We start from the raw sequence: 21164 nt of genomic DNA, 5'->3' as shown, positions 1-21164 counted from the left end.
TGGTCAGGCCACACCTTGAGTAATGTATACAGGTCTGGAGGCCTTATTTCAAGAAGGATGTAGAGCTGCAGGAACGAGTACAGAGGCGGGCAACAAGATTAGTGAATGAAACAAAGTGTTGCTATTACGAAGAAAGGCTTAAGTTTTGCGAATTAGTGTCTGGAGACTAGGCACCAGCGAGGTGATCTGACAGAGGTATATAAAGCCTTGAATGGTTTGAGCATGCAGAATGCTGATGGGATTCTTCCTCTTGCTCATAATAATCACCTGAGAGGGCATATTTTCAAATTGAGGAAAGACAGATGTAGGAAAGATGTGCGGAAATTTGCATTTAGCCAGCGGGTATTTGGTTGGTGGAACAGAATTCCATCCTTGCAATCTGCAAAAGTCAGAAAAACTCGACTTCCCAAATTTAAAATTCCAGCAAGTAGCTCATGTTGATAGTAAGTGTTGATCGATCAAATAATGCCCTGATACATGGACTGAATTAGTGCATTGTGTTCTTTGACACAAACGTGACACAGATTGTGCCATCTTTTGATTTCAGTACGTCAACTGATGGATGAGGTGGGCAGTGATTGAACAATAACAAAGCCTTTTCTTCAGGTTTTTGAAAATTCCAGTGGCATCTCACCGATGGTAGAAATTCACTTTGAAACCAAACTTTTTCCCCGTACTCACTCTGTTTCTACTGCATGCCTTTTATATAGGTACTTCCAGAGGCATTGTTCTTCTGAATTTGCTTCTATAATTTTGCCTCTCTCTCTTCCATACCAGTCTGAACACTTGCTACAACCAGTCAGCAGCATCTTACTGTCCAGCTTAAAACTCAGAGCCAACTTTTCTTCTTTCTCATTTATTCCTTCAACTTTTGTTTTTTGGAAAGAGCTCCTTTCACAATTATTTCCTGAAAATTATAATCTAAATTTTGAGTGTAATCCAACAATTATCTTCTGATGCTTCAACTCAGAAACGGATATTCGAATTTCAGATATTCGAAGTGCTATTCAAATATCTTTTGTTTTCGGATTTAAATAAAAAAAAGAAAAAGGGAAAAAGTAAAAAGTGTTAAGGAGCAGCTGGATAAATACATCCTGGCAGTTGAGAGGGCATAATTAAAATGGATACAGGTTATACAGAAAAATTTTTTGGCCAATAATAAACATTGATTTCAACAACTGAATGTGCAACTAAGTTGTTATTTATGTAACAACTAAGAGAAATCAAGCATGCACTCTTAACTGTAATTGCATGTATTGAAATGTGATGTGTGTTCATTTGCTGATTTTCTTGTGAATTCGGAAAAACCCAGAAAAATTCATTAGTGAAAATATACGTCCCATATTAGAGATGAGCTAACTACAGCTTTGAATGAAGAGGACCTTAGAAATTCCTCCAGTTGTCAACATAAATTGGATTCAGACCTCTCCAAGCGAGTGGCAGATAGCGATATATCTTGCCAGTTAGTCTGTCACAGAGGGCATTTTTGGCTGATAGCAAAACCCTAGTTTCCTTGCATCTTATGAAAGGAAACTGGACTACTCATACCAGCATGCTAGTGTGATGTGAGAATTATCAGTTGCAGTTGAGTTACAAAACCCTGTGTTATGCACTAACACAGGGTTTTGTAACTCAACTGCAACTAACCTATACGCTACATTTATTGGTAGATGCTCCTATAGTCATCTGGAATTAGACAATAACATTTTTCAGTTATGTTATTTCATTTAACTTAACACTACCTTTGTGCACCAATAATTACTATTCACCAGTTTTATTGGCTTACCTGACTACGTCTGAGGTTTGCTTCCACATTTTCGCTATATCAGTTATCATTGACTCTGCAATTATAACATATTTGCTGTCACCTATATATTTGAGAGCACCCATTCAGTGTGCTATAATTTTCAGAGCTGAAAGGGCTAGCAGGGTCGGGTAAAGTGCCAGCCTGGTAACCAAAAGATTGGGGGTTCGAATCCCACCTTGGGCTTGAATCAGAGTAAATGCAAAAACTTTTGGAGTGCATTATGGCCACAGAAGCTGATGCGCCAACAACTAACAAAAAAATAAATAAAATAATTTTCAGAAAGATAACCTTCCAAAAATTTGTAAATAGTGAAAAAGTAAACGTCTGTAATTAATAACTAAAATTGAACACTTTTTTGGAGTGAACAATAAATCAGAAGAAAACTCAAAATTTTATTGAAAGGTTATTTCAATTTATTTCTAAGGTTATTTCTATGTACATAAACTAACCTTAACACAAGAAAAAAAAAAAAATTAAAAATGTGTTCCAAGCTAGAAACATACAAATTGTTGATTCTAATAGTACAGAATTCAATCAGTGTGTCGAGAGAATCAAGCAAACCCACATGTGTGTTTGCACATTGGGTGCTATACTTAATGCATGTATACATTATGGCTGGCACAGCACTTTGGGAACCCTAATTAATGTTGATGCAGTGAATATGTTAAACATGTGAAAATGCATAAAGAGATTTCTGATATGGCATGCAATGATTTAAGCCACTTTTAAATTCTTTCTGAGCTCCTTCCCACAGATTATTATGCTTGTTTCTGATATCAGTTGTATTGTTTATACAATATTTAAACCTATTCCTACATTACTTATGTCTTATTTGCGCCATTCAGTATGTTAAGAGAGGTTTGCATATACCTTTGTCAGAGTCGTGTGTGTGTGTGTGTGTGTGTATATATATATATATATATATATATATATATATATATATATATATATCCAATATTTCAAAATAACATAAAATAAAATAAAATGTAGGCCACTAGTATGGCAAAGACTGTAGAGTGAAAATTAACATAAAAATAGGCCAAAATAATTATATTATTTTCGGTTATAATTATATATTATAAAAATAATTATATTATTTCGCTCTACAGTCTTTGCCATACTACTGGCCTATGTTTTATTTTATTATTATATTTTATTTTATTTTGAAATATTGGATATATGGAGGATGTGCATGTTGCTGCCTCTAATGAAACCTCAATATTTATTTATTTATTTTATTATATTTTAACTTTTTGTCATTATTTAAATACACACACACACACACACACACACACACACACACACACACACACAAAGGATGGATTTACAATAAGAAATCTATATCATCCACTGGCCATTAAAAATCTGTTTGGAGGTGTTATTCATGTGCCATTACTGTCATGTACTATTCTTTTCACAACCTCTATCAGGGGTTGAATATGTAAATGTGAACAAGCATATATTTCAATAAATATAGTATGGCTCCTTAATTTCACGTTTGATATTGCAACTAAGATGGAAAGATGTTTACATTATATAGGAATTGTGTTTTATATTCTCTTAACTTTTTTTTTTTTTTTTTTTTTTCAGATTCAGCAAGGAGATTAAATTAAATATGCAGTTAAGATGGAAGTCAGTGTAGTTAAATTTGTATGTCACCATTGACTACGAATTTAATCACAGCTCCACAGCCAAAGGATGCCATCAAATGCAAGTGATGAGAAAAATGTTTAAAAGAACACAAAATAACAGAAGCACAGGAATATTCAGTATCTCAGTTTAAAAGCAAGCGAAGCTCCATTACTTTAAAAGATATTGCAAAACAGAATTACGGAATTCATTCCTTCAAATAATTCTGTATAAAAAGAGATAAATTTCACAGTATCCAGATCATTTTCAAAGGTAGGATTTAAGTTGAGATACATCCAAGTTAGCCAGAAGTAAACTTGTCACTTCATACTCTGAAGAAATCCTTTTCTTGTAGATTTTATGATAATGCATTTACAAGATCAGGTGCCTTAAAACAACATTTATGTTCACAAACAGGAGAGGAGAAGCTGATCATTTGTGAAATATGTCGCAGAATATTTTCAAGATCACAGTACCTACAAAGACATCAATTCATAGTCAAGAAAGAAGTTTTCCTTGTGAAATATGTGGCAAGTCATTTTCCAACATGTTTAATTTGAAACGGCACTTAATAATTCACAATCGCAAGAAATCCTTCGCTTGTAAAATATGTGGCAAGGCATTTTCCCACTCAGCTATATTGAAAGGACATCTCTTAGTTCACACAAAGGAAAACCTATTTTCGGAAAAATTATGTGGTAAAGGATTGTCTCAGTCAGATATATTGAAAAAACATCTGATAACTCACACACAGAAAATACCATTCTCTTGTGAAATGTGTGGTAAGGCATTTTCACAATCAAGTCATTTGAAACGACATTTGTTAGTTCACACTCGGGAAAAACCCTTCATTTGTGAAGTATGTGGTAAGGCATTTTCACATTCACATAATTTGAAACAGCATCTGTTAGTTCATACACAGGAAAAACCATTCTCTTGTGAAATATGTGGCAAGGCATTTTCACGATCAGGTCATTTGAAACAACATCTGTTTGTTCACACTGGTGAAAAATCCTTCATTTGTGAAGTATGTGGTAAGGCATTTTCACATTCAGGTAATTTGAAACAACATCTGTTAGTTCACGCACAGGAAAAACTATTCTCTTGTGAAATATGTGGCGAGGCATTTTCACGATCAGGTCAATTGAAACAACATCTGTTAGTTCACACTGGAGAAAAATCCTTCACTTGTGTAGTATGTTGTAAGGCATTTTCATATTCAAGTAAATTAAAACAACATCTGTTAGTTCATACACAGGAAAAACTATTCTCTTGTGAAGTATGTGGTAAGGCATTTTCATATTCAAGTAAATTAAAACAACATCTGTTAGTTCATGCACAGGAAAAACTATTCTCTTGTGAAGTATGTGGTAAGGCATTTTCACAATCAGGTCATTTGAAACGACATCTGTTAGGTCACACTCAGGAAAAACCCTTCATTTGTGAAGTATGTGGTAAGGCATTTTCACATTCAGATAACTTGAAACAGCATCTGTTAGTTCACGCAAAGGAAAAACCATTCTCTTGTGAAATATGTGGCAAGGCATTTTCACGATCAGGTCATTTGAAACAACATCTGTTAGTTCACACTGGCAAAAAATCCTTCACTTGTGAAGTATGTGGTAAGGCATTTTTACATTCAGGTCATTTGAAACAACATTTGTTAGTTCACGCACAGGAAAAACTATTCTCTTGTGAAATATGTGGCAAGGCATTTTCACAATCAGGTCAATTGAAACAACATCTGTTAGTTCACTCTGGCAAAAAATCCTTCACTTGTGTAGTATGTGGTAAGGTATTTTCATATTCAGGTAATTTGAAACGACATCTGCTAGTTCACACTCAGGAAAAACCATTCTGTTGTGAAACATGCGGTAAAACTTTTCCATGTTCAAGTAGTCTTAAAAAACATTTTCTAGTTCACACTCAAGAAAAACTATTCTCTTGTGAAATATGTGGTGAGGCATTTTCACGATCAGGTCATTTGAAACAACATCTGTTAGTTCACAGTCAGGAAAACCCTTCACCTGTGAAGTATGTCATAAAGCCTTTTTGCAGTCAGGTAGTTTGAAAGAACATCTCTTAGTTCATGCACATGTAAAACCATTCTCTTGTGAAATATGTGGTAATGCATTTTCACTGTCATGTCATTTGAAACAACATTTGTTAGTTCACACTGAGGAAAAATGCTTCACTTGTGAAGTATGTGAGAAGGCATTTTTACAGTTACGTTATTTGAAACAGCATCTGTTAGTTCACACACAGAAAAAACCATTCTCTTGTGAAACATGTATAGCTTTTTCATGTTCAAGTAGACTTAAATGACATTTTATAGTTCACACTCAAGAAAAACCATTCTCTTGTGAGATATGTGGCAAGTCATTTTCACAGTCAGGTCATTTGAAACAACATCTATTAGTTCACACACAGGAAAGACCATTCTCTTGGGAAACATGAAGTAAAGCTTTTTCATATTCAAGAAGTCTTAAAAGACATTTTCTACTTCACATTCATGAAAAAACCATTATCTTGTGAAATTTGTGGAATGGCATTTTTCACAAGTGATTTGAAAAGTATCTCTGTTCATGCACAGGAAAAGACCATTCTCTTGTGAAACATGCGGTAAAGCTTTTTCATGTTCAAGTAATCAAGTAAAATGACACCTGCAAGTTCACATCTGAAGGCATTTTTACAAATAGGTCATATGAATCAGAATCTGTTAGTTCACACCCAGCAGTAATGGCATCTGTTATGTCATACCCCATTCACTTTTGAAATATGGGGCAAACTTGTTACTAATTTTTAAAAACTAACTCTCAGGGAAACTCTCATATCTGAAATGCAGTATGTGACAAGGCATTTATTTTTCAGAATTCAATCAAAAATCAGATTTCATGGTTTATATTCATAAGAAATAATTTGTGAAATTTGTAAAGAGATCTAAATGTCATATATTTCTCCACTTGTTATTAACCACATTTTAAAAAAAAAAAAGTGAAAATAAGGCAAAGTAAATTTGAAAATGGCCAAACCTGGTAATGCATGGCTTAACTTCAGGAATATGGCATCGATCCCAAGTGAAACTTGTCATAAGCAACCTCGAATGTACATTAATTTAAATAAATAAACATCTTTGTATTATTCATTATTTTAGCATTATATGAGATAATGCAATCAGTCTGACCCATACATTCACTCATATGTTGTAGAAATATCTAAGTATATTAATAGTTTTTAAAGGATACTGTTGTAATGAGAAATATGTGCAAAAGCTATTTGCATAAAAATATTTGAGTGGAGATTTTCATAATTCCGATACGGTGTAAGAATTAATGAATTTCTTTCAAAAACATATTCTGAATTTTAGTCTGGTTAAATTTAACTATAAAAGATATTGTTGTACCCGGAACTAATGACAATCAGAGTAAGAGATTGCAGATTTATTGAACACGTACAGGTCAATGTTGAAAAAAAGTGGCGAATTAGGTTTGAATGTCGAAAGTGTTAGCAATTCTTCCCAGGCACGACAGGAGCAAGTACATGGGGAGAGCCTTGTCGATCAGTTTGGCCCTGGAGAGATTGTGCAAAGCTCACAGTGTAGGATTTTTATCAGTGTGTTCTGTGCTTGCTAACAGGAGAGACTGCTTCTACAGTGATGGGATACGCTTAAATAGAAAGGGGCAAGAATATTTGCTGATGCTATTGAGGTAGTGTTAGGTGGGTTGGAAAACTGCTAGCTTGGGGGATACATAGATTAAAAGGTTAATAGTGGCTGCAGGCAGAGGCAAAAGTGATTGTTGCAATGCTTCTATTAGAATAAGCAGCAGCCTGGAAAGAAAGGTGCTGGAGATATCCAGGACTGCTGGGAGTCATAGAACAAGTAAATACATGGGATGTGTTAGGGTAACTAAGTGTAGAAACAGGTGCATGTATACTTGCATGCACACCAATGCTAGGAGTATGGTTAATGAATTTGATGAGTTTTAAGTGCCGGACAAGACATCAAATGTGCATATTTTTGTTATATCAGATGTGTCACAGATATAAGTTCTGCAGAATTGGAATTTGGGGAGTAAAATAGATAAAGGATAGACAGGAAGGGAGGAGGGGTTATGCTGTTAGTTAAGAAACAATATCTAAGTAAGTGCAACCAATTGACGGTGGGCCATACAATGTTGAGTCACTTTGGTGTGACATAAACACTGGAAAAGGAAAATGAGATTAGGTGTGTGTTATAGGCCTAATGAGTATATTGAGCAATTGTGCAGAGAAATAGAGGGCCTGTAAATCAAAATGTCTTATAATGTGGGATTTTAACTTTCCAGATGTTGACTGGAACTTGTCGGTTTGTCACTAGCAAGACTTTTATCGGTTTATTGGAGTTGTAAGCTTTCACTTACTATGGAAGCATGGTATGTTGAAGTTATACGTGGAGTCTTCTTCAATAGAAATGCAAGTGGGAGAAAATTGTGATAAGTTGTGCTGTATTAGCTCTCAAAAGGGGAATGGAAGGGGCAAACACGTACCTATGTTGTAGGAAGCAAAAATTAATAAAGCTTGTAAAATGTTCAAGGGAAGACCAAATTAAGCAAGAAAGAGGACAGGGGAAATGGGAGAATATTTGAGATATAAAGGATGTAGAGATGGGAAAATAGGGGCAGTTCCGGGTGAATTTGGAGTGGTGTTTTTAGAGGTCAAAGTTGAATAGGGTTTGGCGAAGTGTAGGAGCAGCTGCTGAAAATTTTGGAGCCATGGTCTTAGTGGCATGAGCTGTAGTTAAGTTAGAGAGGAAGGCAGGATAAAGCTATGAGGAACATTCAGGAAGCCAAAGAATCGGAGAAACAGTTGGAGATCTGGAGATAAGGGAAAAATATACGAGATCCATGAAAATTCGAATGAAATATTCTGTGCTTAGCAGACTGGCCCAACCTGACAAAGAAAAGAAACTAAGTAAAAATTTTCCTTAAGAATGTTCCTCTAAAACAGCTTAGAGGAGCAATAATAATTTGCTAAACAGAACCCCCTTAAGAGGCAATCAGTGTTCCTAGAAATCCTTGACTTTTGTGCAAAGTAGTAACTAATTGAATGGGTCTGAACTCTAGGAAGGGATGTACATAATGGTGATTTGAAAGGACTGTCCCTACACCATATATGGGCCCCGGGTGTCAAGCGTTTCTTGAGGCCAAGCGATTTTCTGTGCTAAATAGTACTGCGATTCCTATAGCGATTTCCTAAAGCGACTGAGTTTTTCCTTGTTTCATTTCGTTCGTAAGTCTTTCTGTTGATTAGCTCTACTTTTTAAAAGTATAGAAAGAGAGCCAGAAAAAGGAAAGTACCTTTTTTTTTATTGTATATACTAACCGTACTAACTCCTATGCTTGGCCACAAGCGGCACTGCTCCTGCCTCCCCGTGGCGGGGCCGGTAACCTGGGTGGAAAAGCTAATCCCCCAGGGCGAAAAGGAGCCGACATGGATAAAGAAAATTATCCAGCCTTAGAGCCTTCAAGCTCAAATACCATAGATTGGTATAACTGTGATGAAGGTAGTGCGCAACATAAGCGCTTAAAAGTAGATAATCAACCTGAGTATTCAACTTTCCTGATTATTCATTCCTTAACTAGTCAACCAGTGAGCAAACTCTCCCCATTTATTATACAGAGATTTCTAGAAAATGCTGCTGGATCACCTAAAATGGTCAAAAGGTTACAGTCAGGGGATTTGCTGGTGGAAACTACACAGTCGAAACATTCAGAATTATTGTTAAAGATGACAACATTTGGTGGTATCCCTGTTAAAATATCTCCCCACTCAACCCTAAATAGTTCCAAAGGTGTTATCTCTGAGTGGGATCTATTGAATGTAACAGAAGAGGAGCTTGTACAAGAACTTAAAGACCAAAAGGTCATACAAGCTAAGAGAATTTTGACTCGTAGAGACGGCAATCTCATTCCAAGCCGCAGTGTAATTCTCATTCAATACCCCAAACTTACCAAATACTGTAAAAGCTGGTTATTTGAATTGCCATATCCGCCCGTATATACCAAATCCAATACGGTGTTTTAAATGTCAGAAGTTTGGACACTCAGGCAACATGTCGAGGAAACACAATATGCCCAAAATGTGGATCCCAGGATCACACTCAAACAGACTGTACTGCTACATCTCCAGTTTGTCTTAACTGCAGGGAAGAACATCCTGCGTATTCTAGAAATTGTGAGTTATGGAAAGTTGGGAAAAAAATACAGAAATTTAAAGTTGAAAATAAAGTGACTTATCAGGAAGCGCGATGACAAGTACTGAAAGATACTCCTGCACGTACATATGCAGATGTTACAAAGAAATACCGTTCAATTGCTACACAAACCATTGACTCAGTTCCACCAAACATATCACTTGCTGAATGGGCTAGAGCTCAGCTTTCAGTTCCTCAGCCATCCTTGAAGCAAAACAACAGAGACCAGACTTGCAATACTCCAATCTCCATCCCAAATACTAGTGGCATTAAGTCCCAAAGTGAGACCAGGATGACACAAGCCGAATCTTCTACTAAAACTCAAATTAATACTGCAGAAATGGATACAGATGACAAAACTGAACAAGAACCTATATTAGAAATTCATGCTGAAGAAGATATGGACACTGGACGGCCTACCTTTCCTAAAAAAGATAAAATTAAAATAGATCGCAATAAGCCTACTGCCTCTAAAAGGCAACCGGATCATCCTACCACTAAAACTAAATAATGAAGTGCATTTTACAATGGAACTGTCGAGGACTACGTACTAATACAGATGAACTTTATGACCTAATCCGAGATTTCAATCCAGCAGGCATTTGTTTACAGGAAACATTTTTAACTCCACAACTGACCCCTCAATAAAGAAATATATTTTGTACAGGCGTGACAGGAATGCAGCAACTGCAGAAGTTGTTGCTGTAAGAATAGAAATTGGAATATCTTTATCTCTTATTTCTATTTATCTTCCGCCTTACCAAACGTATATACTCAGAGACTTTGATAAGCTCCTTGCCCAGATACCACCTCCTTTTTGTCTGATGGGTGATTTTAATGGACACCACCCATTATGGGGAAGTCTCCATATGGATAAAAGAGGGCAGCTAATAGAAGCATTACTGGACAAACAAAATCTAACTCTGCTGAACACCCGTGCACATACTCATGTTCATTTTCCTTCAGGAAATACTTCAGCCATAGATCTATCTATTTGTTCCCCGGCTCTGTACCCAAGTATACATTGGGCTGTATTGGATAATCCCCACAATAGTGATCATCTTCCAATTACTTGTAAATTCCAAACTACCACCACCTATCCGGAAACTCGCAGAAGATGGAAATTTACAAAGGCAAACTGGGAAAAATTTTCCTTAAATACAGTTTTAGATAAAAACTTCATTCTGAACCAGTCAATAGATGAAGCTAATGACCATATTACTAAACGGATACTAGCAGCAGCTTACAAAGCTGTTCCTCAGTCGTCGACTCATCCACGTAGGTGCAAAAACTACCGGTGGAATAATGAATGTAATAGAGCAAAAAAAGAAAAGAACAAAGCTTGGAATATCTTCCGCAAGCATCCCACTATTATAAACCTTATAAATTACAAGAAATTAAATGCTAAAGCACGACAAATAAGAAGGAAAGCCAAAAAAGATTCCTGGATACAGTTCGCTTCCACTATCACCAAAAACACCGATACAAGATTAATCTGGAGGAAAATCCAACATCTGAATGGCAAATATCCATTGTCATCCTCTCCAATATTGATCTGTAATGGACAGGAAGTGTCTTCCTCCAAAGACATAGCAAATGCTTTTGCTGAAGACTTTGCAAAAATTTCAGCAGCAAATTCATATGATGCTTCATTCCAACAAATTAAAGTGGTAGCAGAAAGGCATAAGTTAAATTTCAACACCGGTCTGTCTCTTCCATATAATCAGCCTTTTACTATATCCGAGTTAACGGATGCTCTTAACAGAGCACCCAATAGTGCAGCTGGCCCTGATGGTATATTTTATATTATGCTAAAACACTTGAATGATACTGCTTTGCAAATTCTTTTAATATTTTTCAACAGAATTTTTGAAGAACATATTTATCCTAGCTCTTGGAAACATTCACTTGTATTAGCCATCCCTAAACCAGGGAAAGACCTCTTTAATCCAGGAAATTATCGTCCAATTTCCTTAACTAGTTGTTTGGGGAAAACACTGGAGAAAATGGTTCTGAAGCGCCTCACCTGGTTTCTTGAGTCACATAACATCTTACATAAAAATCAGTACGGTTTTCGGCAAAATAGATCTGCATTAGATATGATGAAAAAAGCAGAATCGAACATCAGAAACGCTTTTGTCAGAAATGACCACCTCGTTATGGTAAGTTTTGATTTAGAAAAGGCCTTTGATACAACATGGCGTTTCGGTATTCTGCGTGACCTTTACACCTTTGGTCTACGAGGCAGGCTTCCTCTGTTTATTCAGAGCTTTCTCCAGAGCAGAACCTTTCAGGTTAGTCATCTACATACTCTATCTAGAATTCATATACAGGAGGAAGGGGTCCCTCAAGGGTCTATCTTGAGTCCAACTCTATTTTTAATAAGAATAAACAAAATCATCCATGATATTCCAAGCACAGTAGAATTATATCACTATGCAGATGACCTCATGATTTCGTGCCAAGGAAAAACTATGAATTCTATTGAGAGACAGCTTCAAATCTCAATTAACAAAATCGAGCTGTGGATGTCTCGCAATGGCTACCGCTTATCAGCAAAAAAATCTAACTGTATTCATTTCTGTAAAAAACGTAAGATCCACCCTGAGCCTGAACTACATCTTAAAAATACCACCATACCTCTTTCCAATAGTATCAGATTTCTTGGCCTAATCCTGGACAATAAATTAAACTTCTTACAACACATCACATATCTGAGAACCATTTGCTTGAAAAAATTAAATATCCTCCGAGTACTATCTTCATTGACGTGGGGTGCTGACCGATACACTCTGCTTCGGCTATATCGGGTATTAATCCGATCTCGCTTGGATTACGGAGCTCCAATCTATGACTCTGCCAGGAAAAGTGCACTAACTCGGCTAGACACCATCCATCACAGTGCCCTAAGAACTGCTTTAGGAGCATTCAGAACATCCCCTGTACAGAGTCTATATATAGATGCACACGAACCTCCACTCCATCTTCGGAGGAAAATGTTGATGCTGAACTATGCAGCAAAAATACGGAGTCTTCCTTTTCATCCTATCTCGCCATACTTATTTGAGCCCCAGTGGACCACATTTTATCAAAACAAACCTAACGAAAACAAGCCTATTGGGATAAGGTTGCTACAGTTAACACAATGTTGGAATCTAGACATGGGTAATGTCTTTCAGGAAATGAGCAATCACGACCCTCCGTGGTCTGATTATACACCAATTTGTGACTTCTCATTCCAACAATGGGGGAAAAAGCAAGCAGCAGACCTTACCATCAGGAAACTCCATACTGCACATGTAGCAGAAAATTCTCGGTATCTTCAAATATATACCGATGGCTCGAAAACAAGTACGACAGTGGGCACAGCAGCAGTTTCTTCTATCTTTTCTACTTCTGTGTCCCTTCCAAAGGAATGCAGCATCTACTCTGCTGAACTGTGGGCGATTAAAATAGCTCTGGATCACGTTATTAATCTGTCTAGTAAGCGAATTATGATCTACTCTGATTCTCTGAGTGCAATAAAATCATTGAAAAATCCATCCAAACCAATCCACCCCATCTTGAAGCAAATTAGATCACAGATAATTGCGTTACAAGTTGCAAACCAATCAGTCCGTTTCTGTTGGATACTGGGTCATGTAGGCATCAAAGGAAATGAATATGCAGATCAAGCCGCTAAACATCCAATCACTGCAAGATCTCCTAACTACCAAGTGCCATATGTAGATTACAAATCACTCATAAAAAACGTGTGTGAAGAGCAATGGTTGCAAATCTGGCAGGCTCAGTGTGGAAATAAACTGCTTCAATTTAAACAGGAACCTAAGTTATGGCCATCAAGTATGCGATCAAATAGGCAAGAGGAGGTGATCCTGGCTAGGACGCGCATTGGGCACACGCATCTAACCCATATTTATCTGCTCATGGGGGAAGATCCGCCTATTTGTACATATTGTCAGACTACACTTACGGTGAGGCATATTCTAATAAATTGCAATCATTATAATAATTATGGAAAAAAAATTTTCAAATCGCTTTCACATCTGCAAGAACCTTTGACATTACCCTATCTGACTGGAGACAATGCAAATCTAGCTGAGTTCTTTTATTTCTTAAAGCAGACGGGATTATTTTACAGATTTTAACTGTAAATTGCACTATCGAATAGAATCAGGCACAATATGGCCTTAGCAGCCCTTGTGCCATTAAACAACACATCAACCAACCAACACCATATATGAATAGAAATTTTGATGTATGATAATAAGAGTTCTGATTTATTGTGAATAATAGCTTGTGTAATCTTAGAATGATATATATATATGGGGATGGTTTTTCATTGAAATTATTGTTGTGAAAACCTATAGGTGTAATTATAGAATTAATTTGTATACATATAGCAATGACCAATTATGGATTTGTGGAAATAAGGAGTGACTGTTATGGAAATTTAAGTGTTTTTTGTTAATAATTTCATGTTATGGGAAAAGATATGTGTATGTTATGTATTGATTGTTATTCAATACATAAAATGCACATTTCTAAAGGTTACAATCACAAAATCAAACGAAACACCCTGTGGCGATTTGCATAACTGGCAATTCAGTAGAAACTTGGTGCATGTGCAAAAATTTGAATCGTGATAAGAAGGCACACAAAAACAGATAAAAGCAGCTGTTGTGTGTAAATTACAGCATAGTGAGCACGATTGTTACAGACATTCGATTGGTTTCATACAGTGCTACAGACAAAGAAATGGCCAATAGACAACATCTGGATGACTCTCCAGGGTCGAATAATTGGGAAGGTTGAAGTGCGAGGAGTGTGGCTGCAGAGTTCGTATCGCCCATAGCATCGTCTCACGTGCGTGATGGCCTTCAGAACGACAGGTACAGCTGTTCGAAAAACCAATGGTGGTCCACGAAAAGCAACCCCCAATGATGACCGCTATTATAATCCTACAGGCAAAGAGGGACCGGAATCCTTTGCAAACCAGCTGCAGAGAACATAGGATATCGCGGTTTACTCTACCAAGTTGACTCCAGAAAGGTGGACTGTTTGCCCGATGGCCAGTACACAGTGTCCCTCTAACATCTGTCCATCAGCGACGCTGTTTACAGTGGTGCATTGAACACAACGACAGCAGCGCAGTCGGGTAAGGTACGCTTTACTGATTACAGTAGATTCAGTCTCAGCAGTGAATTTGGACGACAATTAATCTGGCGAGAAGTTGGCACATGGTATCACCCTGCAAACATCACTGAAAGGAATCGATATGGCATTGAGTTCTTGTCTGAGGAGGCGTTGTCTTGGATGGGAGTACATAACTCCAGATATTGGAAGGCGGTACTGTAACCGGTGCTCGCTACTGTACTGAGGTACTCCTTCGACGTGTGTCTCTTCCGAGGTGCCGCTGGCCCCAAGTTCGTGTTGATGATAAACGCCACACCCCATCGCACTGCAGCTGTTGATATGCTTTTTGAAAGAGATGACATAGTTCATATGGATTGGCCTGCCTGTTCAGACGATCTAAATCCCATCGAACACACACTCTGGGGAGTCGCCTAGTGGCACATCCACACCCAACTGTAAATGTTCACCAGGTGAAGATGGCGCTGCTGAAGGAATTACGATGTTACCACAAGAACTTATAGCCGACCGGGCTAGCCGAGTGGGTAAAGTACCTGCCCGGCAACCCAAAGGTCGCGGGTTCGATTCCCGCCTCGGGCTTGGATCAAAGTACTGCAAAAACCTTGGGAGGTGCAATATGGCCACAGAAGCCGATGCGCCAACAACTACCAAATCAAAAAAAAAAAAAAAAAACAAGAACTTATCGACAAAATTGTTCTAATTATGGACAGGCGGTACAAAGTCTGCATTGACATTAGTGGTAGCCATATCTATTACTGAGGACCAACCTTTCACTTTATTCCATGTTTGAGAGTTATACATCTGTATCATGGCAGCCAGTGCTTAGTTGCCATTTTTCAGTAAAGTTCCTGTGTACCTTGTTGTTTCCGGTGTGTCTGTGTTGCTTCCTTCATTTCAGTACCTCATCTTCCTTCAGTATGCTTTTCCCATATGCAGGCCACTCCTATGAGAAACTAGTTGAAAACCTGACTTGTCCTTAAGTTTTGCACACCAGTGTATTAAATTTCTTTAACCGCTACTAGTGTCTGGAGTTTTCTAACCGGATTTTCAACTTTCATTAGTAATCAGAGTGTCCAAAGCAAACACTGATTAAAGTAGGAATTATTGGCTTTAGTTTGCTGTTTTTAGCAGAAGGCTTTAGCCAGAGAGTAAAACAGATTACCGTTTACTACAGCAACATGTTCGAGAGGCAACTAATAAGACTCTTGGTCAGCAGTAATTATTCATGCATTAAGCATTTGCAGGTAAATGAACCGCTGCGTGACAGTGATCACAATGTACTGATGTGGGATTAACTTAAAGATGTATCTGCCATCCATCAAGGGTAAAGAGAAGGGCTTTTGCTTCTGTAAAGGTGACTACAGGGCTTTCAGAAAATTCTGTAAATTCTATACAGTGGGATCAACTGATGATGTTACCAACTTTGAATTCTAAGCCTTTGGGGGCTACTTGGCTTGTCATTCCAATTAGGCAATACTGTTCAAGGTTTAGGCCTAAATGGATGTCAGCTGAATTAATGAGGCTCGTGGTAGTGAATAAAATTGTACGGGATGCATATAAGTCATGAGGCAACACAGCAGCATGTGTCACATTTGATTACAGATCACAAAGGAGTTTAGACAGGAGAAGGCAGTTTAGGAGAGATCTGTGGTAAAGGGTGCAAAGAAAAACAAAAGAGTTCTTTACTTATGTAAACTCTAGAAGGAAAGGCATGAATCACATTGGATCACTTAACATAGATGGTTTCACATTTGTTGATTATGTTCAGGTAGCTGATAAACTGAATGAGAATTTTGCATCTACATTCACACATGAGTTATTCAAAGAGCGGAATGCCAGAAGCTTATCGAACTCTAACAGGGATTTAAGTGATTTTGTAATAACTGAGAGCAAATTGGAGTATGAATTGTTACAGTTACAGTTAAACGTAAGGAAGTCACCTGGGATGAATGGGATCTATCTAGTTATATTAAAGGAAGTAAGCAAACACTTAGCCATAATATGAGAGCTTCCTTGGACTCAGGGGAGGTCTCCATGGACTGGAGGTGTGCAAAAATATCACATTCACAAAGGAGGTTCAAAAGGTGATACAGACCTGATAGTTTAAATTCCGGAGAAAATAATTGGTTCGCTGGTTAAAGAAGCATTGCAGGAACATAGACAAGACTGCAGTAATAGTTAAGACACGGCATTGGTTTGTTAAAAGGTAAGTCTTGTCTGACCAGTTTGATTAAATACTGTGATGTGGTCACCAGAAAATGAATGTCAAAAATAATTTTGATATATACTTGGATTTCAGTAAAGCTTTTTGACACTTTTGCACATGGAAGACTGTCGTTGAAACTGGATAGGTGTGGCATTAAGGGTAAGTTGCTACAATTGGTAAAGGGATGGTTGAATGGGAGGAAACAGAGTGGTAATCAATAGACACTGCTCTTCGTGGACTAATGTTATTTAGTCCACTTCGTGGAATAAATAACATTTATGAAGGTATATCACGTTTAATGTCCAAGTATGTAGATGATACAAATGTTGGCAGAGTTGATAATGACAAAAGAGGGTATGCTTCTTGAATTGAATCTAGATAAGTTTGGCAAATGGGCTTAGAAGTGGCAAGTGAAGTTTATCCTTGACAAATTCAAAGTACTGCGTATGGGTCGCAATTAGCCAAGAGAAAGGTATGAACTGTGTGGTACTACACTCAAGAAGTGGAAAGTGGAAAAAAGGGGGTAATTGTGCAATTAGATACGAAATTCACTGAGCAGTGCAGACAGGCAGCCAAGGCAGGTCATGGTGTCTTGTGAATGATACATTAGATTTTGCAAGCAGGGATAGGGTGGTGGTTATCCCATTGTACAGACATATGCACAGTACTGAAGATGTGGCCTGACCACATCTTGAGTACTGTGCATACATCTGGAAGCCTCATTTTAGGAAGGATGTACAGTTGCTAGAACGAGTACAAAGAAGGGGAACCAAGGGTTGTTCTACCCAAGAAAGACTTATGTTCTACTGGTTTCAGCATCTGGAGTGTAGTCACGTGCGAGTAATCTGGTTGAGGTGTATAAATCTGTTGAGCAAACTGAGTCCTGATAGGATTCTTCCACTTGCTCAGATTAAGAACCTGAAGGGCATAAATTCAGGAAAACCAGTGGGAAGGTGAGTGGTGGAACAGACTTCCATCATTTGTTGTGGAAGCTGATAGGCTAAATAAATTTAAGGCTGGACTGGACAGGCATTGGAAAGAATGGAAGGGTGGAATGGGAGGTTTTTTTTTTTATTTGGTTGACACTGCATAACCTTGCTTTATTGCATCGTATGCCTCTACTAATGCTAATATTACCCTCCGTCGGTTTTGCCAACCATTGCAGTTGGCATTCATCATATATTTTGTTTTTAAGTCTTAAATGATTTCCTTAGATGAACAAAGCTTACTCTTCTCTCCAATCTTTCCAATATATATTCCTGAAATTTAGTTTCTAAATCTGCATGCAGTTAGGTGAAGCCTAAGCATTCCATTATACAATAAGGTATTCACCTTGTTAAGTGTAGTTAAAATGCCCATATGAACGAGAAATTATCCACACCTTCAGATCATCAGCAATATCTAGCAATAGATATGATGCAAGGGAGGATAAATTATTCACCACCAGCCAAAAAAAAAAAGAAATAAAAAATAACTTCTTTTTCACATCCCTTCCAATAATTTGTTCAAATATTCCTTTGAACTATTCAAACCCTCCACTTTAACAACACTAAGTAGAAGTGAATTCCAAAAAATCAATTGCTCTTTGATCGACTGAATTTCTGCACAGCTGTTCAGCTACCATTCTTTTCCAGTTTATATTTATACCTTCTTTAGTGCATCTACGAAAGGGTAAAGATACCATCAGCATTAAGTTTGCTTATCCCATTTAAGGTCGTAATATTTAAATTAGGTCATGCAAATGTCTAGTTTCTATCAACTACAACAGTGTTTCTTGGTAAGAAAAGTATCATTTATAACCAGTTATCTGGTATTCGTTTGTGCTCCCAATTAATCTTGTTACTCTTTGCACCCATTCCAGTGGATTTATGTTCTTCCTAAAATGAGTTTTCCAAACTTGTATGCAGTATGCCTAATTTTGTTTGACCATTGCTTTACAGAATGGGATAATCACCTCTTGTTCCATGCTTGCGAAATTTTTGTATATCCTTGGCAACTTACCCCAGGGGCTCAAATCTCGTGAGCTGGATATCATCATTCTTCTCTTTCTTGGTGAATCATTTCTACTTCTGACACTAGTCTCTCTCTCTCTCTGTCTGTCTGTCTGTCGGGGCAATCCGATTTTTTTTTTTTTTTTTTTTGACTGATGCAGCAGAAGCCTCAAGTGTCCTTGAACCATAGAGATAATAATAAACATCTGTTCTACCAGTTTCTGCTGCCCAGAGAATTTTCTTGGACTAATCAGTTCCCTCTGTATCTTTTTTGGTACGACCCACATGGTATGTTTTTGTGGGGATAATGTTAACCAAATGCAGTAGCTTTCATTTATCAGTTAAACTTTAACTGCTATTTTCCAACATATATGTTGAGTTTCCAAAGATCCTCTTGAAGTAGAATATCCTCATTACTGCATCATCAACAAACTTAGAAGTCATACTTGTAACACCGGTATCATTAATAAATACAAATTTGTATCACAAACATTAAGCGGCCGAACGCCAACCACTGCGGAACACTACTTATCATATTACTGTACTCCGTGAAGTGCAGTAATAGTTTACAGTCTATCTTTGTCTCTCCCATTTTGTTCTGTTAATTTTTTCAAGACAGAAAATTGTCGAGAGACAATTTCCTGTCTCGAAAAAATGAATACAACAAAATGTTGTTTTTCGTGAATATTTTATCGTGAACACCCGCAGAAGGTAAGTATTTGATTTAATAGGAATCCTGGCATGCAAATTCCAAGTTTTCAAGAGGAACCAATTACCAACCTTAGAGATCCACATTATATGAGTATTATTCATGCCTATAAAATGATTTGTGACGATCATTTCAATTCGGTTTTTTTTTTTTTTTTTTTTTTGGCTGGCTCTGTTGGATAGTCCCGTACTCTCGACATCTCCAGTACTTCGGATGGCAAGTCATTGTCAATTAGATAATTCTTTCAGATGGTGGGCAGTTGGATTGATTCCTGCTGTCTGGTGTTGGTCCCTCTTGGCCAGTAGGAGTATATAGCGGTCACCCTTGGGCATTGCTTTTCGTCGACGACCATCACTGGTCCTTCGAACAGTTCTAATTGTCATTCCGAAGGCCGACCACGCACATGAGATGATCTAGGGGCAATATCGAACTCTGCAGCCACACTCCATGCACTTCGACCTTCCTCAAGCTTCCCAATTATTCGACCCCGAGTAAAGTCATTCAGATGTTGTCTACTGGCTTCGTTGTCTAGAACTGTATGAAAACAATCGAACGTCTGTAACAATCGTGCTCTCCATTCTGTAATTTGCACATATACTGCTTAAGTGCTGCTTTTATCTGTTTATGTGAGCCCTCTCATCACGATTAAAATTTTTGCTCGTGCACCAGCATTAAACTGAACGGCCACAGTTATGCAAATCGCCACAGGGTGTATCGTTTGATTTTGTGGTTGTAACCTTTAGAAATACAGTTGGTCCTGAAGTTTTGCACACCAGTGTATCATATTTGAGATTCTTTTCTTTTTCAATGAATGAATCATAATTACGCCTTAATTTTGAATCCAAATATTGGGAGGGGGGGGGCAATTTTGATTTCGCCAAATGGCGGCAAAGAGGTTCGCAGCGGCCCTGTGTCTTATACGTTAATAGATAACACTGTAATGTTCGATGATATCTGCCTTGTTTGTGACTAGAAGATACAGTGAGTGTCACGCATTCTCAACAATCAACTGCCCGTCAGAATACGATTCACGACAGGCGGGTGGAGCTGGCGGTGACTTCCGATCTGACACTAAAGTGCAGCATTACCGATATATTTTGCATTGCCTCAAAATAATAATATGAGTATATTTTGTGATTATTTGTATATATTTTTAATTTGTACACTTCGCACATTGCAATGTTACCAATAAAGAACTGACAGCAAATTTGCAGTTTAGTGTCGCTAATGGTTTCAGTAATTTTGTGCATTTAGTCGGATGTTTGGTCGCTGGAAGGAAATCCCAAGTTTCCGGTAGAAAAAAAAAAAAAATTAGCAAAATTTGCTTGATAATGTGAACTCCATCACATGAAGAAAATAATAAATAACATGAAAATTTTGGAGTCACTGATGAGAATTGAACTGATGTTTTTCCCTATTGTGCGGTAGTGATAAGC

At 37.5% G+C, this 21164-nt stretch overlaps 1 protein-coding gene across 1 annotated transcript; it reads left to right on the top strand.

The window, feature by feature from the left end:
• Positions 1 to 3700: 3700 nt before the first annotated feature.
• On the top strand, positions 3701 to 5507 carry LOC150075536 (uncharacterized). Its single transcript, XM_090388536.1, has one exon. The coding sequence runs from the start codon at positions 3882 to 3884 to the stop codon at positions 5505 to 5507; it is 1626 nt and encodes a 541-aa protein (XP_090244662.1). The 5' UTR covers positions 3701 to 3881.
• Positions 5508 to 21164: the final 15657 nt, after the last annotated feature.

Source organism: Mastigoproctus giganteus, chromosome 14 (genome assembly GCF_048544385.1).
Source record: "Mastigoproctus giganteus isolate SK-2022 chromosome 14, ASM4854438v1, whole genome shotgun sequence".
In the NCBI taxonomy this organism is placed as follows: Eukaryota; Metazoa; Arthropoda; class Arachnida; order Uropygi; family Thelyphonidae; genus Mastigoproctus; species Mastigoproctus giganteus.
This window is presented reverse-complemented; position numbering and strand designations above follow the sequence as displayed.

Coding starts and splice junctions, on each gene's coding strand:
- LOC150075536 (XM_090388536.1), top strand. CDS start 3,882: ATGTCGCAGAATATTTTCAAGATCACAGTACCTACAAAGACATCAATT.